This window comes from Hippoglossus stenolepis, chromosome 2, assembly GCF_022539355.2.
Source record: "Hippoglossus stenolepis isolate QCI-W04-F060 chromosome 2, HSTE1.2, whole genome shotgun sequence".
Taxonomy (NCBI): domain Eukaryota; kingdom Metazoa; phylum Chordata; class Actinopteri; order Pleuronectiformes; family Pleuronectidae; genus Hippoglossus; species Hippoglossus stenolepis.
Genome location: NC_061484.1, coordinates 8107037 through 8134608, shown reverse-complemented (window position 1 = coordinate 8134608; position 27572 = coordinate 8107037). Strand labels below are relative to the sequence as shown.

At 43.7% G+C, this 27572-nt stretch overlaps 1 protein-coding gene across 2 annotated transcripts; it reads right to left on the bottom strand.

Annotated features, from left to right (window-relative positions):
• Positions 1-1356: 1356 nt before the first annotated feature.
• On the bottom strand, positions 1357-27187 carry ccdc85al (coiled-coil domain containing 85A, like). 2 transcript variants are annotated; one of them, XM_035145999.2, is made up of 4 exons: positions 26495-27187; positions 23968-25054; positions 4880-4937; positions 2327-2491 (listed from the first exon to the last, which is right to left on the bottom strand). In XM_035145999.2, the coding sequence occupies exons 1-4, from the start codon at positions 26738-26740 to the stop codon at positions 2473-2475; spliced, it is 1410 nt and encodes a 469-aa protein (XP_035001890.1). In that variant the 5' UTR covers positions 26741-27187; the 3' UTR covers positions 2327-2472. The 2 variants fall into 2 exon arrangements, with proteins under 2 accessions (XP_047194206.1, XP_035001890.1); XM_047338250.1 differs by lacking the exon at positions 4880-4937 and having other exon boundaries at positions 1357-2491.
• Positions 27188-27572: the final 385 nt, after the last annotated feature.

Genomic DNA, 27572 nt, shown 5'->3' with positions numbered 1-27572 from the left:
GGTAGCGGCCATCTAGCACTTCAAACACCCTTTCAACCGTAGTGTATTTACGACCCCCCTAAAAACAACGGGGTAGAAGGAAATTCTTGAATGCTCTACGAACAGACGCAGCGAATCAACATGACGACCACTGCGGGTAAAATGCTCATAAATGTAAGCATGAAATCTTGCAAAATAGGTATGAAAAATGTTTAAATCCAGAGTAATATCTTATTTTAATCGCTGTGACAAGCGTTTCAGGGAAATTGCTATTCACACCGTCAAAACAAGCATTTAATCAGTCTGAGTGAGAGTAATGTGTAACGTTCCTTACTGACATGTTCCGTTTATGAAATTTGAAAAGAAAGAAAGACGTTTCTATGGACAGGACATTCAAATAACTGATGTAAACATGCGGACTGATTGTGTATTGATCAATAGATAAATCTGTGCCCATGTGTCCTGCAGTTGTCAGATGTGTTCACTATTATAATGTTGGTTGATAACAGTTGTTAATACAATATTGTTTGTCACTGTAATACCGTTGGCGGTCTGCTGATGACGTAGTGAGTGGGGTCCCAATTCCTAGGGGAAGATTTTCCAGCCCTCTCACTTGAGGCTCCGTTTGGAGGGGGACAGTGAAGGGCACTTCATATCTCAGGGTTAGGCCAAGGGAGAGGCATTGGGACAGGGCCGTGAAGGTGGAGTTATTGATTCTAGGGATCGACTGATCGACTGCTCCTTCAGAAGCGCCACCCTCCCCATTCATGCACGACCATTACCAAGGTAACCACTGACCTGACAAGTTGGAATTAGCCACTACATTCATTAGCATTAACTATAAACCCAATCAACCCTCTGTATTGTAACACGTTACATGTTAACATGTTTTTATTTTCATCTATATTGTATGTAAAGCACTTTGAGCTGCTATGCAAATAAAGTTCATTATTGTTATTTTTATTTACACAACCCGTTCAATGACCAGAATCAGCTGCAGCAGTCTGTCTGCCCTTAAATAAGCAGACAGTCAGACACTGATGTACCGTTACCGCTGTACCACTAGTGGCAGTGACTGTCTTGAATCCTGTGTTCTCCGGTGCTTCAACACTTAGCATTTGAAGCGCTACTGTGAAAATAGCATTTCCAGTGGCTACAACAGTCGTGGCGGTGGACGTTATCTGAGGCCTTCTATTTTTAACCCCTGTTGCTGATTGGCTGGAACACTGCTGCTCTACATGACATATGGATTTTTCCTCTGACCCTAAAATTTGCTTTACGAGTCCAACTTGACCTTTGACCCGGCAGGTGAAAGTTCAGCACACACTCAGCACCATCTCATTTCAGCACACTGAAATAAAACCTGAACAAGTGATGCACTTTTACATAAAGAAGTCTGTTTATTATTTGATATATATATCATATGCATCTTAATATAATAGTTCTAATACCAGTAAGTCAAAAATAATAATCATATTATATATATATATATATATAGATATAGATATATAGAAAACTAATCCAATAATCTACTTTTTACTTGGACTTCACTTCCTTGTAAAAAAACAACATGGAGAAATGTATAATTTTCTCCCCAGCTATAATATAGGCGCTTGAAGGGAGCAAAGAAGAAAATACAAAAAAGAAGAATTACACCTGAACATTGCATCTTATCGAACTAGACATCTGTCAGCAGCTAGTAATGTTGACCATGTTGGTTTAAGACACAGGAAAAGGTTTTTTTTCTTCACTTTGATCATCTTTGACGTCTGTGTTTTTTGTTTTGTGATTTTTTTTTTTTTTAAAGTTCAGTTGAAATGGCTGAAAGAATTTACGAGGAAGGAGGAGGATACGATGGAGATCGTGTGATCGGCTGGATTTAGAGACCGGGAGACAGAACATTGGATTACACCAGTCTCATTATACATTTTGGATGAGGAATGTCTGAGGATGAAAGAGAGGAGGGAGAGAGTGGGACTAGATCGAAGAGAGACAGAGATGTGTGTAGCAAAATAGATAAAGTTTAGAACAGCAGGGCGTAGAAAGTTTCATTTCTGTGCTTCTCCACCAATGATCTACATTTGTAAACAGGGGACAGCCCCTTTCCATCTCCTCTCACCAATCCCCAGCGCGGCCCGCCCACCCTCCGTCTCTATGGGTGCTCTCTGGGAGGTAGCTGTGTCACAGTTGGCAGGGAGAGACATCCGCTCTGATCCATTTAGGTGTGGCAGTCTTCACGAGTTGTACCAACCACGCTAACAGCATTCTCTCAGGACACTCCCCTCCGCTTACACATCGATATGTAGAAACAAAGAAAATGGAGGCATGCCGTGTCAGGGCTGCCGACATGGATGAGGCCATGGGCGACAGACCGTGTGGGGCTGTGGACAGAGGCACCCAGGGGCCCCTGTGTCTATCAAGGCCGGAGATGCAGGAGGGCTGTACTGCTGCGACCCCTCCTCTGGTTGAGGAGCATAACTGTCCAACTTGGGGTCAAGAGGAGGCATCGAAGCTGTTCAGGGAAACAAGGAGAACAAGAGGAGAAGTCATTAGAACGGCGTGAATTATGTGATGCATCGTTGGTCCTTGATTGATTTTTTTAAAGGAAAGACTGGGAGTACAGGAATTGTGGCACACCTGAGCCACAGAATAGCTGGGTTTAAACTGTAGGTGAGTATTCATTTTGTACAGAAAAGAAGCATATTTCTACAAACTTACAAATAGAAAATTAACATATCGATCAAAATCTAAATATGGCACTATAGGTCACACTTTGTAAAGATTTACAGATTCTAGCTAATGATAAGTATCCGTCAATAAATTGAGTGGTAATGATTCATAGACAGCAATAAAATGCATGTCAATAACAAAGATTGGGTCTAAATCATTCATCAGTCACAAACTACGTTTTCCAAGGTGCTCCTTCTTAGAATCATGCCCAAATTCTGTCACTGCTATATACTATATATAAAATAACAATTCTTTACTTAAACCTTTAGTCTCTTTATAAGTATATTTTAGTGTGTCCTACACTATTTATTAAATTATTATATACTGCATATTGATACTAAACAGATGCATTATAAGTGTTACTGTTGAACTCACAAATGCATCTGTGGAGGAAACATAAGAGAAGAATTTGGGGGGATTGTGTTGAGGTATTTCCTGAGGAGTTTGAAATGTAATAGCAAATTTAAATTAACCAATTTTCTCTCATGAACTGATTGGTATAAACCCAGCCTGAGGATATTTGTTTCAGAGGAATAAAGTTAGGATTACACGTCTCATTTTAATAGGAACTCCAGCTTCAACAGGATGAACTCTGACCTTTTTCAATGCACCTTTTCTGGATAATTCCCCTGCAAAGTAACAAGACGCCACTGATATTCTGCACGGCAATGGATTACTCGACTTCATGCTGATTAATAATCAAGCGTTACCTGTACAGACAGATAGGATTCCACCCTAATTCTCTTTTTTCACAGCAGATGTTTGAATTAGTGTCAGTAATGTGTTCCAGATGACGGGCCTGTTCCATTCAAGTGTCCCATTAAGTCGGTGTGAACCTGCCGGGACCCTGAACCTGAAGCGGTTAAATGGATTCAACCATAAAAATTCATTATTTCCACCTGCATTTCTAACTGTGACCTGTAAACATGTTGTCTGTGGAAAATGCTTATTCACGTTGCCTTTCAAACCAACACAAACACTGACTCTAATCTTGAAAGTCACCTTTGAGTGTTCTTACAATAATCCATTAAGTCTGCAGATGTAAATCTTAATAAGTTTTTCATAAATGGATCCAGACGCTCTACACCACTGGGGCACGGGGATTTTTCACAATCACCCCAAAAGCTGTTCACGGCCCATTAAGTATTAGCAAATGATTTATTAAGGACAAATAAAGCCATTAGCTACGACATTAGTTGCAGCCGAAGGAGGCAGAAAGTTTGAATGAAAGCGATGTCCAGACTTTTCGTGTTGTGTAACGGTGACAGATCGTTTGTTCCTCCTGTGTCTGTCTGCAGCACAGCAGGGAGCTGAGGGAAAGCCATGGGACCCGACTTCAGTCTGCACTGTTAGCACATCCTTGAGCTCGCAAATCATCCACTGACATAAAGTACACCTTCTTCCTCTCCTCACCTGAGTCATTGGTATTTTTTGCCCGAAGGTGTTTGGGAGTGGGCTGAAAAAACTGCAGGCGCAGGAGTGACGGGGTGAAAATACTAATGTGAAGGAAGGAAGAGGACAAGTCGGCATTCTTGCAAGAGCAATAGTGACAATGTGCGTGCCGTTACACACAACACGGTAGTGCCTGCGTTCTGCGACAGGAATGGCCGGTGGGGCATGGCTATCCCTGAGGGGGCGTCTTGTCTTGCAGTCATTAAATATTAACACAGCCATCTCGCCCCCCCGCTGGGGCCTGATTGAAGATGTAGGATGGCACACAGGGACAGGAAAGGGTCACCTCTAACTCTGTAGTCTCAATGTAAACCCACTGTGATTACACCTGGGCCAGAGTAAGCATGCAAACACACTACTCATCAAGGGCCGCTACATCGGACTAAGTCATAGAACGACCCTGCAATGACACGGGATCACAACGGAATGTATTTTGTTGATCACCCACTGATCAGAACAGAGTGAAACCCCTCAGATACTGTTGATATAAATCACATGTACCCCCAGCCCAACAATAAAATGTAAATAAGTCTCAAGACTCCAGCTGCAGGAAGCACGCTATGGTTAAATAGAATAATGGGAGCTAATTACAGGATTATGGACCCTTGTGGAAAGAGCACACAACGACCTTCACAGGCCGTTTTTTTCTTCGTTCAAAGACTCTAATTAACACTTACGGGGTTTGTAAAGAAGAATCAGTGTGGCGGTGGGTTCTTACCTGTCCCATAACTTGACATTTCTACAGTTGTTAGTGCAGCAGCCGGCTGATATCAAAGCTGTGACGGAGAGAGAAGAGGACAGAGGCGGAGGATTAGAAGACTTTCAAATGTGCTGTTTTGACAAAAGAAGAGCTTCTCATTAATCTATAATGATGTCTGTCTGTTTACACACTGCCAAAACAAGGGGGATATGAATCATACATAAAACATGCTGATGGAGTGCGAGCAGTTTTTTGCAGGAGCGGGAATAGTAGGTGGAACTGGGAATATGTTTGGTTTAGAGAAATGACTGCACAACACAAAAACTAACAAAAATAAATGCAGGAAAAAAGTACGGCATTTTGGAAAATAACTTTTATTGCACATAGTTAGATGAGAACATTAATACCACTCTCACATCTGCATGTTAAGTATGGAGACAAAGCCCAGAGGTGATTAGCTTAGCTAGGAAAAAGGACTGTCTCTGTTCAAAATTCAGTCAAGTGTTGTAACTAATAGTTTATTCACTCGTCAATGACTTAAGTGCAGCATCTACACTGTTCGCTTGGCACGAATACATGTATTTCTATGACCCAGTTCAGACTTGGTAATATCGTCTATCCTGAGTTATCCCGGACACATGTGGCCACAACAACGCCGCAATATTATCACTGATCACCATGAAACGATTGATACTTTTCTTAACTTGATCAAATATTTCCTCACAGCAGTGCACATTCATTCATTCTGTCCCTTAAACGTAGAGTGGGGAAGATCCGATTATAAGTGGTCGCAGGAGACACATTCAGGATTCATTTCAATGCCAGGTGGGAGCAGACGTGCAGAGAGCTTTCTGCTTGTGATCGGATCTCTAAGGATGTATGTTAATACCAGGTCTGAACCGAACCTATGTTTCATCTCATCAGACACACTTCAAATGCAAAGCATCACATGGAAAAAGCAAAGTAAAAGTAAAAGGAGATTCAGATGGCCTCCACTTTGTGTTGTGTCGCGTGAAGCCGCGTTTACAACTCTTCCCGCATTTCCCCCTCGTCTGTTTCAATCTGTGCTGCAATGGTGCAAGTGACAGCAACGGAGCGGCAACAACCTTCACAGGGTGGCTAAATGAGAACCACACAGAAACATGCACACCCACAGCCAGACAGATTTATCTCCCCTTTAATCATCAAGTGTGTCAAATCTTAGACTAAGAGATAAAGTGAAACAGAGGGAGGAGACAGTGAGGCAAGAAAACAAGGATTCATTTGGTTTAATGAGTGACAGACTGAACAGCTTGGTCCACTGGTAATGCTCTCTCAAGTGTAAGACATCACACTATCACACTCAGCTTTACTGCCCTTAAACACAAGGCAGCCTCTCGACTCTATCTTGACACCTCTGACCACAGATTCCTTTGCTCCTCCAGTTCTTGTGTCCCAAGGGAAAAACGTGTTGCTGTCCAAAAAGACGTTTTTTTTAAGTAGCGGACATTGCAATCATACTCTGTGAGCAGTATGTACAATATGTCAAAACTTCAACCACAAGGGGTCTCTGAGTCAAAACAATAACCAAAGACTTAGTTTGATGATGTTGGGAAGCAGCGTGGGATCATGGGAGTTGCTGTCTTCACCACCATTTCCTGTTACATAATCTTCTTGGGTTGCTTGGTTCCCCTGTGCATTTCCAAAAACAAAAGACAGTGAATAATGGTGAACTATAATGAGTGACCAATACAAACAGGGGAAGGAAAAAACTGCACTGGCTAAATGGCTAGCAGAGTGTTTTTTCCTTCGTCATACGTTGTTTGCCCCGGATGTTTATACAGGCAAAGCTCTGGGTAAGGTGGATACAACACAATTACAAGGTGACTAAAATTCAAGGTTCCATTACCTTGAATATGATCTCTGTAAAAAAGATTCTGCGTGTGAATATGCAGAATCTGTAGGTGGGGGACAAGATTCTGGGGCCAGAAGCCCTTTGGTTTCAGTTTCTAGTTTGAAATTACGTTTGAACAGGCTGTGATGCCCGCAGGTAAAAAGTCTGTGTGGAGAGCAGGGCTTTTAATTTACCTGCATTTATTTGCAGATAGCTTTTCATAGAGATGAGCCAAAATGTCATCTTGACCTAAGACAGTCACAAAAAGTATGGGTGTTTGTGTTTTGTGTGGGGCGAAATGTTCGACCCGTTCCACTAAAGCCGATGGGCTCTGCAATCGCCTTGAATAAACCTGGGGATTTCTCTGGGATTGAACAAGTCAATAAAATATATAACATCGGTCGAAGAATTACATATTATATCTTTAAAGAAGTATAAACACCCTTGCCTTAAGCAGTCCATTAAAAAAAAATGGTATCCTTCTTTACCTCCTTTGCCCCTCAAAACAATTATTTTATCCTTGCACCCCTGCTTGATATAGCTCTCTGTCTCCTTTTCTCTCTCCACCGACCGTTTCCTTCCCATGAGTCCATAATCGTGTTTTCAGCACATTTCCTCTCCTTGGCGCACCAACGTCTCACATTAAAGATTCATGACGCTCTTGTGATCGCCGAGTTCTGCGAGCGATTCCAGAGGCCACCTTCACCTCCACCTGCCCCTTCCCTCTCTCTGTTTATCTTCGTAGGGGGGAAGAGGCAAAGAGGGCAGTGAGAGATATGAAAACTCCTTTTAAGAAGTCGGGGGTGGGTGGTGCGGAGGTGGGCTGCTGGAGGGTATTTTCATTTGGAGGTCAGGGCGTGCAGAATGGGATTGATTTCACGGTTAAAGCAGATCTTATAGACCTGTTAGAGGCCAGTAAACACACGATCACGTGCGTCTGGCTTCCTCGGAAACACACAAACACAAACCCACTAAAAGTGGACAGGATGTGTAGCTGATAGCTATTTAGCTGATACATTTGGAGGCAGGACTTTGTCTGAACATGCATCTGATGGATCGATGCAAACATAGAGTGGTCTCGCAAAAGCAGCCCAGCAGTTTGTGGAAGTGGTTTTGGATTGATGCTGGGAAAAAATGGCATCAAATGATACAATAAGTCTGCTCTGAATTTATGTTGATAATACTTGAACAAAAAATAAAATTAGCCCAAGTAGCCATGAGACAATGTGATCAGTTCCAGATGTGTTCCAGGTGAATTTTCACAAGACACAAATGCTTCCTCAGCACAAAGACTTGTCTGGAATGTCCACATGAATTTGCAACCATGCTTGATACTTTCATCCACAATAATAGAGAGTGACACAAAGGGCTTTGATGCAAGATGTGCGTTACTGCAAACGTGAACGCAACTCATTATTAATAGGAAAAAAACACAAGTAGCACGAGCTGCCCACACATTCTTATGCTCTCCGCGTGGAACCATCGTAGTGGGATATTTGAGGTGATGAGGTGCATGTACCAGCATAGCTACAGGAGCTTTGTGTGTGTAGCCTCCATAGCTAACACGCAACTATAAATCTAGCGAAACACACTAATGGTAGACAGTTCAACAGCCACAACGTGCAAGGCCAGGGTCATGAGACAGACGAGGGTAACCAAGCTAGCCATATAGTGTGCATTGGTCAATTCTCATTGGTATTTGAATGAGGTTTTCTTCTTTTTTTTTTCCTTGAACCAAACCTACAAGTTGTGTTTTCTCTGAAGATCTCTATGTGTCGTCGTCATTGTCTGATCATTTATCAGAGAGGGAGTCTGAGCAGAGAGACATTCTCATTGAAGAGATGGTTAAATGTGTTGAATAGAAATCTGATTACAAGTAATTATGTGCATTGTACCTGATAAATGTTTCACTGACAATTTAAACTTGAATTTGTATTTAGGAATGAAATAATGCAGCAGTATGGACTTCCCCCTTCTTTTCCAGTGACAGCTGTGTTGTATTTCAGCTGCTTTCAGACATGCACTGAGCTCCAGATTTATTCCTGAAAGTTTTTTAGAGGGGCTGAATGTGAGAACACAAATGTCCGGAATAAGCCGCCTTGTGAAATGTCCAAATGAGCCCATGTGAGTGAGATACAGCATGAAAATGTGGTTCCTAACGCACGATTAATGCAAAACCGAAATAAACAAAAAGAAGACGAGACCGGATGTGAAACAAAAACACGTCCTACATTCTCTTGCAGGTGACACCCGTCGCCTGAATGCTCCAGACATGTTCCTGTTGTTGTGAACATGTTTGACCCCGGCAATCTCCTGCTGCGTTCCACTAAGGGAAAGAAAAACACTGGGAAAATGTCCAGATCCAATTTCCCAGACTTTTTCCCGGAGTTCATGCTTGAAAACAGCTTTCTTTACAGTTGTGTTTCGCTGTGTGTTTTTATCACAAGGCAGCCTAAAAGTAGCATGCTGACACCTTCGGCTGTCTGTCATGTGACCTTCGCCTTGTGAAGTGTAGCTGATAGATATCTAGATGGTTCATTTAAAGCAGGACTGTGTCGTACCATGTTCTGATGGATGAACACTGTGACATCAGTTTGTGAATGTGGGTTTTAATTGACCCCAGAGTTCTGAAACAGTAATTCATGTTGCTTATATTAGGAAGGAAATGAATATTAGACCAAGTGTTCTCTGCACCACGAGATTATTTTCAGATGGGTTCCAGATGATTTCCCAGAGTAAACACATGTTGGGAGGACTATGTCGTCACCCTGCTGTATGGAGGGTGGCGTCCGTCTGTTCCCGAGCTTGTCTGGGACATCCAGACGTCCAGATCAGTTTCAAGAAGGGTTGATATTTTGGTCTCATTGCATTGTCATTTGTTTCCGTCTGACACTATGGGCACTCTGACATTTCTGTGCGTACAGAAAGAATAATACGAGGGCAGTTTCGGGTTCAACGTATCGTGTTAACTCACTTCTCAGTATAAGGATTCAAACCTTGACCGCTCAAGCACAAGAGCAGTTAAAAGCTTAAATGGATTTGCAGTCTCTGGGTCGGCAGTCACACACTCACAGGTCACAAGATTACAAACGGCTGTCTCGTGATGGAGCTGTCCCGTTACCGCACACGCCAGCCATATGCCAAAATCCGGAGAATCCCTTTAAAGTGAACTTGATCAGTCTCTTTCTGAATCCTAACCTCGCTCTGTGACCTCTTCAAGGACAGATATAAAGTGAGAACACACACAGCTCACTTGGATGGCATTTGTTGATTCACTTACGGGCAGAGTGTTAAAACCAAAATTGGATTTAACCGGATGGGAGAGATGTGTAGAGCGAAGGGGTTTGGTTGTGGGTCAGAGGAGGAGTATCGAGATAATGTGATTACTCTGATATAATGTGGGGCCTAAGCTCCCTTAAACTCCACCTCTGTACATCAGAGCTGGAGTGAAAGACTGCAGATTTCCTCACAAAGATATCTGTGAGATTGGTTTGGGAGAAGCTGCTCCCACACCGAATAAATCACTGTTACAAATAATGAACCCTTTGCTCTCTGCAGCCGAACACAAATTATTAACCCTGTAAAACTCATCATCGGACAGATTATAGTGGAGAATCAAGGCCATTCAAAAAAAAAAAATCACATTTCTGATGAGAAACATGTGCCAAACGATTCAAGGACGACCCAAGTGTTAACAATAAAGCAGTTCTGAAAGAAAATTAGGAATGACTGCTGCATAATTTGTTAAAACCAGTAATCAAGTTGTTATTGATGTGTGAATGGAGACAGTAAACACATGAAGCCGCTCTCCAGCAGGATGCTCGTCTCTCAATCCTCTCTAATCTGTCAGTCCTCCACCCCCTCCACCCCCTCCGCCTCTCCTTCTCTCAATTTACAGGATCAATGCAAGGTAATTTCACATGGCCATTCCCTCAGATCTCCTAAAAATGTGCCACATAAATAATTCAGGCTGACTGGGCAGGAGAGCCTGTGGAGATGCACGGTGGATCAGTGACCCTCCGTTTAGCTCGCAGTCAGTCAGACAATCACAGAGACAGTCAGTCAATCAGTCAGTCAGCAGTGGCTGCCTGGCAGGAAGAGAGACTTGTCTTCTATCGTCCCTGCAGGCAGCTGCAGCCACTGCTGCCGTGTGCAACTCTGGTGCATGAGGGGAAGTCCTGAATGCAAAATACAGAGTGTATGGGTGGCCAGAACACACACACACACACACACAATGAGGAAACAATGTGCAGGATACTTCTTGAGTCAAGTCAGCATTTGGTCAGTGACTCACAGAAAGGCTCAGTCGATACTTCAGGTCTGGGGAATTGCACCTCTTTGGTAATTTCTGCTGCACTAGACTGTACCAACAACATGCTGATTAGCTGTTAGACTGTTTTGTGTTAACTGTTGATCTGAGACCCTGGTGGCCTGGATTTCTGTATTTATAATAGACAATCAAGGGGTTTTCCAAACTCACAAACATTATGGATGCCTGAGGATTTCTCACACATATCTTTTATATATCATCATACATAGAGCCTGGTGTTTTCTTTCGCCTTCAATATGCCACGTTTAAAGTCAATGCACTGTGACAGTAGTTCAGGCATACATAGGTATTGCTGTGATGTTGTCAAGCAACGAGGGCGATTGGTCCTTGATCGTTAGTTGTTTTTGGCAGATTTGTAATTGTATTTTGCTAATATGGTCTGCCTCCCGAGAATTCATTCAACTCTATAAATTATCAACTTAGGAACTGGCACTTCTTATATTTATATAAAAATAAATATACATATTCATTCATTCAGTCCCTCTTCCATTCTACCTCTGTCTCCCCCTCTCTTTCTCTCGTGCTGACGCGCAGACAAGCACTGACACAACACACATACGCACAAACTGAAATATTGTCAAAGGTTTGCATCTGTAAACTCGTCATTGTTTAGTCTTGTGAATGAGAGTCAGAAGTTCATAAATATGTCTACTAATTCAAACATATCTTGTTTGAATTAAAACGATGGTTACTGTGGTTAATGCACAGACATGAGATTTGTGCCAATCTAACCTGGACAAAATATGAACAAGCATTTTCCCGCAAAATATGGAAATACTTTGTGTAAGAAACGACTGCACTTATCAATAGTGTGGACAGGCCTACATATTTTGCCCTTTTTGCCTATTTGATGTCCTCATAAGTGTATTTCTCTAAAATGTGAAATGATCTTGGTTGTTATGCTGATATATGGGCTTATTTTCTCTGCCTATTGTTGTTTAACAAAATTTGGATCATTTAAACTCTTGTTCGTTGTCACATTAAACTATGCAGAGGATAAAAATGCAAAAAAAGAGAGCAAAAACTGTCATGCTGCTGTAATTAATAATAAATGTCTATACAAGCACTGGAATGAAGTGAGTGACGGAGCAGGTAGGAGCAGGATTTAACTTGGCTAGGGTTAGGGGGCTCACTGTGAGGCTGGAGACACACTGGAGACTGTGGACTGATGAGGCTATGAAACTCACTGGAGTAGAGCTGGATAATTGGTGCCCTGTGGACTGATCAAGCCTACGAGGGTGATCTGTGTGTGTTCTCTGTGTGTGTTCTCTGTGTGTGTTCTGTGTGTGTGTGTCTGTGTGTGTTCCCTGTGTCTGTGTGTGTGTGTGTTTTGGATGTGCAGTTATTTTTCCCTTTCCGATCTAAGGGACAGAGATACGCGTCTATATCTAAAAGGGAAAGCTTACCCATGCAACCACGTGTAAACTCATGCATGGAGTGCTGGCCTCACAATGTGAATATTACCAGGAATTCTTATGTTTAGCAGTAATCATACACATGCTCATTTAACATGATGGATGGATGGCTGCTAAAACTATAAATCTTTGCTCTAACATCGCGTGTGTACATCATATTTAGACAAAAGAGATCAACATAGTGAGGGGGAAAAAAAACAAACAGCTCACTGTCAGAAAGACTCATCGAAGCGAGCGCTGTTACACCATCAGCCCTTAACTCTCCTGTTTTTTCTTTATTCTTCTTGTGTTCAAGCTACCCCCCCCCCACGGGATCCCTGCACAATCTACAAGGGTCAGAATAGTCATTGATGCGGTGCGCTTCCCGCCATGATTCTCAAAGGTGAATTAAATATTTAAGCGGCCGTTTGCAAGATAAACTGCTGTTGTCCTATTTTAACATGTCACCACCCATCACTCCTCAGTGCTGATGAATAATACAACAGCATGTAGAGGATTGGGGTATGAGTTTGTGTGGCTCCCATGGCCCGGGATGAGATACATTATTGGTAATTCACTGTAGCTGTGCATGATGTTCGACTCTTAGGCATCCCGGAGTTCTTTGCTGCCTCGTTTAGGATCTGCGTTTAATGACGCCCGACTTCCCACAAGCCTTTCAAATGTGTTAATACTTTATCAGACCGTTGCTGCCTCGATCCTCCTTCGTGACAACAACCTTTCGTTGCATCTAGATAGAAGTCACTTTGTCAGATATTCAAATAATAAAAACTGTTGGGGCAGTTTGCACCAGTACAATGCAACGCATAGACATTTTAGGTACTATTGTGTCACGTAGAGCCTGAAGGATGAGTTGACATTAACGCTGGTGTGCAGTGCCTTTGGGTATACATCGGAGGAAGGGGGATTTGCATTTTTCTGCTCTTAAAATACTGCACACGTTTCACACAGCTCTTCTCACATTAAAGAAGTTATAGCACTGTTATTCAGGATTCCTAAAAACCCTACAGCCCATGAATGCAGCTAGAATATTAAGAAATGTCAATTAAAAGCTGCTTCTACCTGAGATTCATCTTCCTGCAATTAGAGGAGCTGTACTAAAAATCAAAATACCTGCAAAGAAAATGGTCATCGAGGTGACCCAGGATTTCTCTGCAGTTTCATGTTGTACCTGCAGCTGCAGCTCTCAGAAAGCCACATGTGGGGGGGTAAGTAAATGCACCTTTTGCTGTAACAGTAAGGGAAATGAGCCAGTCAGTCTGGAGCAGCGGGGGGTAATGAAAGTGATTACAACATCTCCGAGAAGATATCTCATAGACTAAAAGAGAACTGGTACGAGATAATGATGGAAATATAATGACGGCGTTGCCAATCGCTTCACGTGGGTAAGATAAGCCCATTCATCCAGCAGTAATGGGAGCTGTGCACACGCCTCACTGTCAGTCCCATCAGAGAAAGCATTACATCAAATGCACATAATGCACAATATGGGCAGCAGGTAAATTTATGCCCCAGGAAATGGATAACTACATCCTGGGTGTAAGGAGATGGAGAGATTACGATGTTCTCAGCTGCAGCGCTTTCTGACATGTTGTGTTCACACTCTCTATCCCTCTTGTAACAGATGGTGGGGCCATAAAAACTATAACAGCGATGACAGCAGCAAAAGCAGCTCGTCACTGCCGCTTGACCATGAGATGGAAACGCACAACAGACCAATTAAAAGTTGGTATCATCAGGACACATTTTATGCCTGTGAGTCCAACTGGCTTCATCCAAAGTGACGGCTTTTGTGCCTGTTATGTAAATATCCCTCACAGCTTTATTCAGACCAGGCGAAACATTTGCGGAGAGAGAGCCGCACCTGCTAAACCAAAGTGAGCGCTGTCACTGCCGGAGGCCAGAAGTGAGTTGAAAAGGTTGTGAAGAAAGTTCTCTATTTTCTCAAAGTTTGTATCTGGGATTTTTAAAAACATACTGTACTTTTCTTTTGAAGCCTATATTAATGACCACCATGAATGCAAGGGTTCACTTAATGTGACAGGTAATTTCCTTATAATTTTTCTCATCAATTTCATCTTTTATCCAAACTGCGCTGCTTATTTTACAACGAGCAAGCATGGACAGGCAAAGAAACACAAGACATTCAGTTGGGATTCACATTTCTCAACGTTATATGTAAATTTTTATCTGTGGGATGGATGGAAATTATAAATAAAGAGTGCAAGTTCTGGTCTGATTGCTATTGTACGATGTTTATTCTTGCATTGCAAAGGTCGAAATTATTTTATATACTCTGCGAGGAACCTGCTAAACAACTTAAAATGGGCCCAATTCTACTCATTTAAAATTGACATGAATCTATGCAGATATTACAGCACTGTCCGAAATGAATTTATTAAAAAAATAATAAAACATTTACATAACAAGGTGCTTATTGAGTCGTACAGTGGTGAGCTAAGGTTCTCGCATTATCTTCTGCTGTTGTTCTCTTAATGTTCCATAGTCTAATTACTCAGCCTGGCTTTAAATAACTCATGAAACTCAAGTATGACTGAAAGAAAACCTTGGACATTAGTTCTTACAACAACACACACAGAGTAAAACACCTGAAAGCTGCCAAACATCCAGCACAGTGAAAAGGTGCCTGCAGCACATCCACTCAGCTGCATCGGTCCGGCTCTGCTCTCCTCCTTCCCCCCGACCCCTTCACCTGACACCCTGCGACTGCCAGCTCCCAGCATGACACCACAGCTGCAGCTGAAGCAAATGCAACAACGCTAAATGTGGTTACCGCTGGTGACTTTGGGACTGATGTAGGTCCCCTCAGGGCCCGGTGCTGCCCTCGTACATGGCAGCCATTCAACTTCCAGTTAATTACCTGGCCTAGCGAGCTAATTTCCTCTCAGCTCAGTGGGCCGTTCCCCGTTGGCACCACGTGAGAGGACAAATATTGTTCTCCATTCCGCTGGGTTTTGCGTGTCTACTGGATGACTGGGGCTTCTAAGGAACATTTGTCACGTTCCTCCGGGGTTTGGGCTGGAGCGACGCTAGTACACGCCAAGCCTCACTTCATAACTCACACAGCTACTTAGGAGCTGCTGATGCGGGAGATGGTGGCGGGGGTGTTTGGGGAACGTCCGACAACAGTTAAGTGCTCGACATGTTCTGATTGAATTATCTTTCTTTCGAGAAACATTTGAACACTGGTGGAGCATCTTTGTACTGTGCAGTCTCACAATATATCTGCTGTACATAATCGGTTTCCTTTTCTTTCCCTTATTTATAATTACAAACAATCTTTGTTCTCTTGTCAGACACATTTCCCACTCCACCTCCCATAGACATTACTCTTGTAGAGATTATTTGGCTGAAATTACCAATATAGGACAAAAAATAAGCCTGTATTCTGTGAGTAGTACACAGCAAAGAGGTAATAAACAGCTCCATCCAGGAGGAGAATGGAGGTGATGACAGCTGGAATTAAAAATGACAATGATATACACCAGAGGCAGATAAACAAAAAGTTAATCATGCACTCCTCCGTTAATAGCTGCCGAGGTGTTTGGGATAATTGATCTCAAGTGTGATTACAAATTCAAAGGCCATGAAAGCATTTAAAAGTAACATTTTACCCTTTGCCGAGCAGTGATAAAGACATCCACCATGAGAATGGCACGTCTCCAGAGGCCTCAGTTCTGAATATCTCTGGGTCTTTTTAACCTCTTCTCGTTCCCCCACAGTTTTAGATGATAAAACACGAGAACATTGCTGAAAGAAACTCAGGATTGCGTCCCTGAACAAGTCAAACTGATACTTCTAAGTTTTCATTTGAAAATGCGTTTTTCAAACTAAAAGGACCTTTGTCCACATGACCATTTTGGCTCTGAATAAATTTGAATCCCTGTGCATATAACACGCCTGAAAACCCATATCACGTGACCACCCATGTATACTGCACATGCACATGCACATGTAAACAAGAAGGCATGCACGTCTCACTCCAGTCCAGCTAAACACAGGAATTGTTGCAGATTGCTCAAATAATAGCTCATCTCCTACACAAAGTTGTATCATCACCGCTTGTTATTGAGTATCCATGTTGCGTTCTACACTGTTAACCGAGGCTAGTGCTGGTTGTTTTCTTCGGGAAGTGGGCCATGTGACAGGAGCCTGACAAATCACGAAGGTTACGTCATGACTGAAAAGACCCAATCAGCAAGCGGATATGAGTTTCTACGTCATTGTTTCCAAACCTCTCCATTTCAGCACATCCAGACTACAACACTGCCCCGGAGTTTTCAAACTAACTCGAGGCCAGCAGCGTTTCTCCATTTTAGCTGCACTAAAAACTTGACGCCAGAAGAATCTGCAGCAGAGTTGATGTGTTTTCAAAGGAAATGTAATGTGGATGTAACCTTTAGCAGGTTCAAGAAGTAATGAAAGGTAAAGCTGGGATATACTGGCAATACAAATGCAGCGTTCTGGTAATAATACTAATCCGTTTGAGTTACAGCCGCTTATTCCTCCCTCAAATCCTTTTCATGCCATGCAGCTGTGACAAACATTTGAGTTTCTTGATGCTGCTTAGGCTGCGTGGCTCCGCAATTTGTCGAGGGGATGCTTTTTCCACCCAGCGCCCAACTGGCAGACGAGTAAGGAAGAAGATGGAGTAGAGTCAGAGGAAAAGGAAGCAAAGAAAAGATAGAGAATGAGAAGGAGGGGAGGAGAATAACGAGTAATCCACTCAAAGACTTCCTCAACCCTCAGCTCAGCCTGGCAAACAGCACATCCTCCGGCCTCCTCCTCGAGAAAGACGAGGGCTTTGTAATCAGAGTTTTCTCTCTGTCAGACAGCTGGTGGTTTACACTGGCAGCCAATTAGGATGGAAGGAGAGAGGAGGACGCAGAGAGGAGGAAGAGTGAGATAGCCCGGCTTTCTCAGTAACAGTGGAAGGGGAGAACATTATCTCAGGCCGAAGCTTCAGTGATGACTTCCTGTTGCACTGACAGGCAGCAGCACTTTGAAAGAACAGCCGCAGGAGCTGGTTAGTCTGAACTGATGCTTACGATTGTGAAGATAAACAGAATCAATGAGACAGGGCGCTGATCTTAGCTAATGCAATCAGATATGTTATATGCTCGAGAACAGAGAGAAGCTGTGGAACCATGCTGACAGCGTATTGTCGGTTCTCGACCAGTCAGAAAACAGCAAATGGCGTTAGACAGGAAGACGCAAAAGTTCAGCAAACGCTTATTTCAAAGATTCAGTTAATGTGACAGAAAATAATACAATTGTATAAATAACTGTTCGCCAAACCCCTCCCACAAACGGCGACTGCCCAATCATAGCTTAGCGACTGTAAACAGACACGACAGGCCTGTCAGGGTTAGGTTTCTCCACATGCTGAAGTTGTATATATATCTGTAGTTAGAGCAGTGCTTGATATTTAAAGAGTTTTAGGGGTGTTTTTCATCCCCTGTCCAAAAGCAAATGTTAACAGCTCTATCCTGCTCTTTACTGCTGCTTTAAACCCATTACCTGTGATAGTGCTGCGTTTGTCAAACTCAATGGTTACTTCTTAGTCTCTTTTGTCATGTCAAAGTGAAAAATATGAGCGCAGCATGGCACTAATCTGCTCCCTGTCCACAAATGTTTCTATACAGTGAGCTATGACCACAAGTAACTGTCAGATTTCACATTTTCCTAATTACCAATATTCATTCCATATTACCTTTTAGAATTTCATTGTACCTTTGCTATTTTCTATATTTGAATTTCACCGGCTTTAATGGAGCATAGTTTGCTTGTTGCCACATTTTTATCTTTGTTTTATTTTATTTAAAACAATATTATACTTCTACCATTTATAGATGTGTGGCTCAGTGCTGTTTATATATATTCTTTCATTTAATCTGACTTCATTAAGTTGCCGTTGAGGCAATTCCGAGAGTTAATTGACAATACCATTGATGTAACTGTCACTGCTTTTAATTTAACTGCATGTTTTATTTAGTCATTTTTTGTCATTCACTTTCATACATTTTGACTTCTTCATTGTACTTGAAACGTTTAACTTATTTTAATTGCTATGCATTGTTCCATTTTAATTTTAATTTCTTATATTCCCTGTATTTTTGTATTGCTGTACCTCAGCACCATTGAAAATGAGGGTTCCAGCTCAATGTGTCTCCCAAGTTTAAAAAAGAAAATTTAAATGATGATGAAAATGTGTTTGTCCTACATGGGGTGTTTCGTGGTTTCCAGATTTTAATTTCTACTCTTATTTCATGTAAATACAATAAAATGTATATATAGCACTGCATTGCACTACATCAAACATGCTCCTTTATTACGAGGTCTTCCGAGTCAACTGGTGAGGATGCTGACTTTTGGCCTTGGCGATGATGCTGAGAGACAGAATCATGTATATAATGATTAGTTGATAGCTGTCAAGTGCGTGTCTATATGAAATTCTTGAAATACATAGTTCAGCAATCTGTGTACTCTATAGACTCTATGTAAAGATGGACCACATGTCAGTTCTCCAAAGTTGAAGCCAAAGCGTCTTGATTGCCCTCCCTGGTGACTGGCATCTACATAGGTCATAAACCCTCCTCCATGTTAGTGGATGGGACATGGGCCAAACTAAAAAGTCTGTCAAAGATGGTGTCTGTCATTGTAGGTAGATCTTATCCTACTGGTATATGTTCAAGTGCTAATCTCTCTGGTAAGGTTTGGTTTTATTAGTTATTTGATGTTATAAAAACAAGGTGAATTAGGTGAAAAAACAATTGGTCAAGCACATTTATCGACAGGACCTCGATACTACGGCTCCACATCACGATCACTACTACACTGACTCTGGCTCCATATTATATCATCAGCGCAAGATGGCAGTCTTCATACCCAGAATATTTTGGCTTAATTTCTAGATAGTAGGAGGAAGTGGAGCTGCATCGTCTATCTTTATATGATGTGTATGGGGGAAAACACTCACACTGTGGGGGCCAAACTTTGGGGGCTAAAAGCAAGCACTAACATAAATCAGTAAGGGAAAGACTTTAAGAAGGGGGGAGAGTTAAGATTAGCTTTAGATTTAAATAAAATAAGGGTTAGGCAAGCAGTGATTTAGGTTTGGGTAAATGAATGTGATTCAATATATTGTCCTCTGAAGACATGGAGACATTAATGTGTGTGTGTGTGTGTGTGTGTGTGTGTGTGTGTGTGTGTGTGTGTGTGTGTGTGTGTGTGCTGTGTGTGTCTGTCTGTCTGTCTGTCTGTCTGTCTGTCTGTCTGTCTGTGTGTGTGTGTGTGTGTGTGTGTGTGTGTGTGTGTGTGTGTCTGTGTGTCTGTGTGTGTGTGTGTGTCCCATTTATTGGCATCACAAGGGCAGACGTTCTCCCACACACTATAGTATTTTTTTCCCCCTCAAGCGGCCTTGCTTTCTCCTCCCGATCATCTGAGCAGCTTAAGCTAATATGCAGAACTTGTGATTGCTAAAGCAGAAAACATGATTAACTGTCTCCTCTTTTTGAAAAAGGACCCTCTGCACTGCAGCGCTCCTATAGGCTTAGTGAAAAATCACCCCTCCAGTCTGGGTCAGGAGACTGCAGTGTAATAGCTTATTATCTGTCACTGAGAGGGAATCTGTCCCAGGGAAAGGCGGATGTTTTTGATCTGGGTCATCGCTGAGATGAAGGTGGCATTGTTTATACAGCTCAACATCACATACACAGTATTACCAGGCTTTACAGGCCCATTATTTTATACAGGCGAGACAACATTTATTGTTAGTCTAAAACTCCAAAGTGACGTGCAGTCATTCTATCTCAAATTTATGCACTTAGTCCTCCTTGTATTCTTCAAATGCCTTTTGAGTTACTGCACTCTGCAAGGATTTTATGGATCAGGCATTGTTGAGTGGAGAGGATAAGCGTATTCTGGCTTTTTTTTCTTCCAGAAGATGAATTGAATATCATATTCAGTTCATGTCATGTTTTACACAACAAGAGTAAAAGTGCTTTTAGGGGTATTCCTGTCTCCCGCCTGCAGATATAACAGAACATGTGTCATAAGCTTACCAGACCCAACAGCAGATTGTATTTAAAGGCGGCAGAGGTCACCGTCTTGTTTTGCTTTCATTTTGGATTTTGACAGAAATTTAAATGGCCTTAGCTTCAACACTGTTGGGTGTCACATGAACATGAGACTTTCATTTGTCTGAATGAAAACCCAACACCACTGCACTGTCCCTGGATAGGGACACTAAAGCGCACCCACCCAAATCACACACAGTTATACACGCACACACACACAAGCACATACATAAAAAAATGAAATAATACTGTGCAAAGGGCTTAGGGGATAATCCAAGCAAGTGGAATGTACTACATCGTCACAGGAATTAAATTCCCTCTTCATCCAAAAAAGGACATGGCAGAAAGGATGGGTCAGGGGATGACACACACGGACATGACCACAAAGCTGTTCTCTTCACTTCTCTTATCTCACAGATGTCTTTCGCTACATCTATTCATCTTCCTCATCCTGTATTTTCTCTATCGCCTGCACCGCAGTTAGTTTGAGTGATGTTTTAGTGATTTTAATCCATCAACAGGCAGCTGGTAAAGTCTGAGGAATGAATTCAATTCCACAAAAGGAAAATCTCCAACATCTGGCCAAGTGTTGATTGCATGTTTTGATCTAACTGTAAATATGATGTTGTGACACTTAAAGTTGTCAGGTCAATGGAGTCACGGTGGCCCTGTGGGGACATGAAACCATATAAACAGCCATTCTGACAGACAATGCACACACACACACACACACACACATGATTGATGATTGATTATGTCTTTAGGGACCTGGTTAAAATACATTTGGTGTGTACATTTCACTCTGAGCTAAGTTCACAGCAGTTATGCCACAGTTGGCAAACCACCAGGCTCCAGGGGCAGCGATGGCCGGTGAACTCACAACATTTTCCAATTAAGGATTTGTGAGGCATTAATGTGGCGGGGCCTTTTGCAGACATCATATGGGTTTCAGGTTTGACCAAGATTGAAATCTCTTACAGAGCTACACGGGGAGCTAAAATAGAAACAAACACAACGATGATGCAAATCAAAGTTGTGTGTGTCCTTATAATAATCCAGTGCAATCCGTAGAGATTGCAAAATGGCTGCAGAGAGCATGTTTCCCGCTAATCTGTCATTTCTGAGGCTACTGTGAAGTTCTTAAAGGGGTCATCCAGCGACCTGTTGTTTTCATTTCATAATTATGAACTCACAAAAATCTGTTTTCAAAGTGAGTGGTCATAAACGAAGCAGCAGCAGCAGCAGCAGAGGTAACCCAACTTTTATGAAGGATCCACGCTGCGTTAATACTTGAGAGTGGACAGGGCCCGACGCTTTGTGCCGGCACAATCAATCATCATCACAGTTTCATGCTCAGGACACGTAACATATTTGGCTTTAGAACCTGCTAACAATCAATTACAATAGTAAAGAACCAGATGAACACACACCAGGTTCACCAGCTGCCTCCACTTTTGCATTGTGAAATGGGATTTGCCTGCTATTGGCTATTTGGCTATTGCCTGCCTGCGCTTCAGTGTTTGTTTAAACACAATTTGATCGGCTGGTGCCTCCACTGAAAAGTTGAGTTAGAGCCCGGTCACACATACATGAATGCAAATTTTGAGGGTCAAAGTTCACCAAAGATAGTGTACACACAAAGCCATACTGCGATTTGCCTCACCACAGGAAGCAAATGTTTTATTCGCCCCCTCGCTTGCGCTGATTGGAAGTGAACAAGAGACAAAGGTTTGCCACTGAGACATTTGCGTATGTGCGACCGTGCCGTTATGATCAACTTTTACTGTTACACAAGCAACGCAATGCAACTGTGGCAAATCGACAACACATGATGTCCCCCCCATTCAAAGTGAATGAGCAGTGTTTATGCTGAAGTCTACAACTCATACATGTGGGTCCTGTGTTAGTCTCCAACATGGATCCAGTCCCAAAACACTACATTTCCCATAATGCAACTTAATATTGTCTCTTAGAACCTCCCTTTTTGGTAAAAACTCATATTTAATTAAATTCATAGATATAAACCCAATTCCACAACTGCAGTTTGTAACAGAGGCTTTCCGTTAAAAACGTTTTTTTTTTTTTAAATCTCTCAAATCAAGACAGGATGACATTACAATGTCATCAGGGTTATTTCCTCTGACATCATACACACATGTTTTCATACACTTGGTAGTACTGCCTGTGATTAATAAACAGATCGTCATCTAATGTTAGCGAAGACAGCTCCCTCTCTCTTTCACGTCTTTGCTTTCGTACTTGTCTATTTACAGTGAAACATGTGAATCCAAATAATCAATTGGCCTAAATGACAGATCATTCATTAAATATAGCACCACTTCTCAGATAACTGCACGGACGTACCATCGTGAGAGGGACAGTAACTGCAATCCTTCCTGTAAGTGTTGGGTTTACTGCGCTCTGTGTACATTGTTTCTCTTTCTCCTGCGATTTCTGCCTCATATTGCAAAGTCAGGCTGATATTTCACCTTGAGGAATTTGTCCTTTAGCTTCACCTGACTCTGTGCCACTCAGCACTTTTCCCCCCAGAAATCATTATCAGCCTCTGTGGGGTATTTAAACAGTAGCCAAGTTGGTACTTTGATATTCCTCCTTCCCTCTGACGACCTTAATTCCCACTGATCTCAGTGAGACGGGCAGGGCAGCAGCAAGAGGTCTGGAGGTAATTCAAAAGTCATGTGACGTGCGTGTGTGTGTGTGTGTGTGTGTGTGTGTGTGTGTGTGTGTGTGTGTGTGTGTGTGTGTGTGTGTGTGTGTGTGTGTGTGTGTGTGTGTGTTCGGGTTTATGTCTGCCCAAAGTTGCAATGTTACACCACAAGCTCAAATCTGCACAATTTGATCATTTGAGCTGAATCTGTTCAACTTAAACACAGAACACAAGAACATAAAATAAATATTTCTGAACCCCTTATTTTCTCTCTCTCTCAACCACTGAGCCAACCCACATTCCTCTTGAGACGCCAACAAAAATCAATAATGCTGTAAATTTTGCAGCAGTCGGAACAAGGAGGAGTATCTTATATTTCTCAATTAAAAAAGAAATAGGGCATAAGTGGATTTCTGATCACAAGTTTTGAAATAAGAAACAATGTCTCCATTCTCCTGTATATTTTTACAGAGAGAACTCAATAAACTAGAAAAAACCTTGAGGGCTTTTGTGTGAACTTTTGGTACTCCAGTTTGTGTGTCTGTGTGGGTTTAGTCTATGTGAAGTTGTCTGTGTAAAAGATGCTGCAACATTTGCTGCATTTGAGGGGTTGTGTGCAATGTTTTGGGCTTTTTAAGAGGGTTAAGGTTAATTAGAAGCTCAAAACACAGGGTGATCATGCACAAACAAACACACACACACACACACACACACACACACCTACCATTCATTCCATTGTAGATGCCTCGGTGGTGTGGCGACAGCTCGTCTCCAGCCGGCCTCCTCTGCCCATCTCTCACAGGGCTGCTGAACTTCACATGGTCAGGGCTCATACTGTACTGGTGCCTGTGAATTTCGGGGCTGCCCCCCGGGACCACGCAGCCCTTTTCGTGATGCTCGACTGTCCCTAAATGTGCCTGTCGGGGCTCGGGGCTCCCACAGCCTGTGCTGCTGATGCTGCTCCTGTGGTGCCTCTGAAAGAGCTCCCCGCTGCCCCCCTGGCCCAGGAAGTGCTGCCTCTGTCCCAGGAGGAGGTCAGAGCTGTGGTGCTTGGGGTGCTGCTCTGGACTGCGGCGCCCCACGTTCCTCCCGTATTTTTCCGGGCTGAGGCCTCGTATGGCTCGACTGTGGTCAGGCACGGATATGGAGCCGCAGCGGGGTCGGCTGAGCTGGGGCAGGGTGTACGGGTACTCCAGGCTTGTACTCCGGTGACGCCCAGTGGGGTGGTCGGGGCTGGACATATCCCTGTCGCCTCCTATTCCACTGATGCTGCTACACCTGGGTTTATGTAGAAGCTCAGGGCTCCTTTTTTCCCCAGCACTCCCAACTCCACCCACTGCTGCAGCCAGGTGAGGCTGCTTATGATGAGGGTGGTCGGAGCTGTCGGCGCTCCCAGCACTGGAGGTGCTACTCCCGTCCCCTACATCTCTCATCAGGAGCCCCTGCCCGGGCACCAGCAGCAAGCTATTCTGGCTGTCTATTGAGTTGCGGCACCCTCCCATCCCTGCACCCCCTACACTTCCACTTCCAGTGCCGCCACCACCTCCACCCACCACTCCCTTCTCCTCGTCCAGCAGCAGACACAGCTCCTTCAGCTCCATGTTCTCGCGGATTACCTCCTCCTGTCGCAGCTCCAGCTCCTTGAGTTTTTGGAGGTAGAGAGTCACCTCTTTGCGCATTATGCTGGCGCTGTATCGTCCCAGGCGCTGCCACTCCCTGGAGACACGCTTCCCTTTCTGGCGGTCATCGTCTAGAAAGCAGCACAAGTCCCGCAGCTCACGGTTGTCCTCCTGCAGCTTCTGGTTAATGTCCTGGGAGGAGGAGTAGGCAAAACACAAGAGGAAAAGAGAGATGAGGCATTCAGCCTAAAAGCATTAGGGAGCATCGTAAATTCAGACAATGCTAATCAGCACAGGAGGAACACAAATGTGTCCTTTCGTACAAAACAAAATAGTTTGTCTTCCATTAATTGTAAATCGCTGCAGCCATTGTCCCGTTTCAATCCACTTTACTGCTCTTTTAGATATCAGTCAAACGCTGTATGCAATCATGATGAAATGAAATCCTAATCCTCTCTGTCTTTCCCATAAAAGCATTGACTGTACCATTCAATGTGGAGTACATAATGTGGATTAGAATGCTCTGTCGGAGATGGAGAGACCACACACAGATATCAGACTGGGTTAGGCCAGAGAAATCATACGCCTTGAACACTTTATGCAACATTTACTTAAGCATACCTTCCTCGGCTCTGTCTGTCATCCTGCAATGATTTAACTCTCCCCTGCCCTTTCCATCCCTATCTCTCTCCCGCTCTCCCTTTCATACCCTCCGGCCTTTTCTGTGTAATTAGGCAGCCTGGATGGGCGGAGAGGTGACAAGGTCTCCAAGAAAAGGCGAATGATCCCCATGTGCTTCATCTCAGGCCACCTCCGGCTGTGTTTTCGGCTTTAAACTGTAAACATTGTGGACACTGTGCCATATTCCTTTTATTAGCGGTGCAGGAAAAGAAAGGAGCGTGTGAAGGTTGCTGAAAAGGAGAATTTTCTCAAGGCAAATGCCACGTTGCTCTGAGGGCAAATCACCCCTGCACATGTTGTAGATCCGTGTGCACAATCTTTTTTTAGGAATGTAAAAGGTGTGTGTGTGTGTGTGTGTGTGTGTGTGTGTGTGTGTGTGTGTGTGTGTGTGTGTGTGTGTGTGTGTGTGTGTGTGTGTGTGTGTGTGTGTGTGTGTGTGTGAAGACAGACAGAGAGAGGTCTGGACTCCAGATCTCAGGCCTGGCATGTGAACAGAGCTTTACAGAGGGAGATGCCCCCCTTTTTTAGTATTAGGGGGATTTTTACCTCTCTGGCCTGCTTCACATTTACTTGCCCTGTGTTTTGTAAGCTAATTTGCAGAGATAGGCTGTATTCTGTCATTGGTTTTGGTCACAAAGATGCCCTCCTCTTGATTTTTCAAAAGCCTAAATGATCCCACCTCAACAGCAAAAGTTAAACGAAAGCTATAACTCCGGGTTGAGATTAAGCATACAGGCCTGTGTGCACAGAGGCTCTAAATTCATTCACGTCAGATCCTCATGCAGGCCTACACAATAGCTCCAAGAACTTCAATGACACCACCTCTCCTCACATTTGCCGACGCGCTCTCTCTAGTTGGACATGCCTCCCGCTATGCGCGCTCTCAGGTGCGCTCCAAACCTATGATCTCATCCCTCAGCCAGTGCGCGCCCCCTCCGCCGTGCACCTCACCTTCAGCCCCCGGATCTCGTTCAGGTGCAGCTGGAGGCTGCGGTTGACCTCCCGGATGAGATTGCCGTGGTCCAGGATCACGCTCATCTTGTCGGCCTCGGAGCGCCTCAGCCGCCGCACCAGCTCCTCCTTGGACCACTTGAACAGCTCCTCGTCCGTGAGCCCGGAGATGTCCTCCGCCGGACTTTCCGTCTTGGCTATCGACAGCTGGAGCTGGGGCTGGGGCGGCGGAGTGGCTTTCTCCATGGGCACGGCTCCTCCGGCACCGACAAAGGGCAGAAAATACTCAGAGGCTCGTCGGCGACCTCTGCTCGCATCCGCTCCCCGCTCGACTTTTTCAGGCTGGAAAGACGGTTACCGATCGGGAATCAGTCGCATAGTTTGTCCCTTTTCCCGTTTCTTTCTGCGGCTCCCGAGACTTCCACTCTCTCTCTCTCTCTCTGCTGTGGAGCAACAGCTGACGATGCCGGCTGAGGAAGCAGCTGATGGGGGTGGGGGGGGGGAGATGATGATGCTCCTCCGTCTATCACTGCAACATCCTCGCAGCAGAGTCTATGCAGCAGACTGGCGCTGGGAGTTATCGCCTCGGTTTGGGCATCAGAGATCTGCCCTGTGCGCGCAGGGGAAGAGAGAGGAGCGCACACACCTGGGGGTTCAGCGCACTGCGAGGGAGAGACAGGGAGAGAGAGAGAGAGGAGGAACTCCCACCCCGCCCCTCCTCATCCTCCTCCCTCTATCTCCATCTCTCTCTCTCTCTCCTCTGCTCTCTCCCTCCAAGGGGTTTGTGCCTCCCTCACCAAAAGTTACAACTTGCCTACAGCGCCGCCCAGTGTTGACAAGTTCTCCAAACAAGCAGCCTGAAATGTTGAGTTCAGATTTACTTGAGATTTAATTGAAGCAGGAAACTTGAATTTCAACGAGTCCCATAACTCTCACTGGTGTTTTGATTTGGACTGCATCGTTTCCCCCCAAAAAATCTTACTTCTACAAAAACTAAATCAACTTTACAAGCATATAAAAGCAAGCAGCCAGGTTTTTTCTGTTTAAATCAAATTGGCCCACTGTGGCTCCGTGTATT

What these genes read in the sequence shown, in the direction of transcription:
- ccdc85al (XM_047338250.1), bottom strand. Translation starts at nt 26,740, where the DNA reads ATGGAGAAAGCCACTCCGCCGCCCCAGCCCCAGCTCCAGCTGTCGATA. An exon ending in ACGAGATCCGGGGGCTGAAG is followed by an intron (nt 25,055 to 26,494) that starts GTGAGGTGCACG and finishes TCCTCCTCCCAG; the next exon opens with GACATTAACCAGAAGCTGCA. An exon ending in CATCTACAATGGAATGAATG is followed by an intron (nt 2,492 to 23,967) that starts GTAGGTGTGTGT and finishes TTCCCTGAACAG; the next exon opens with CTTCGATGCCTCCTCTTGAC.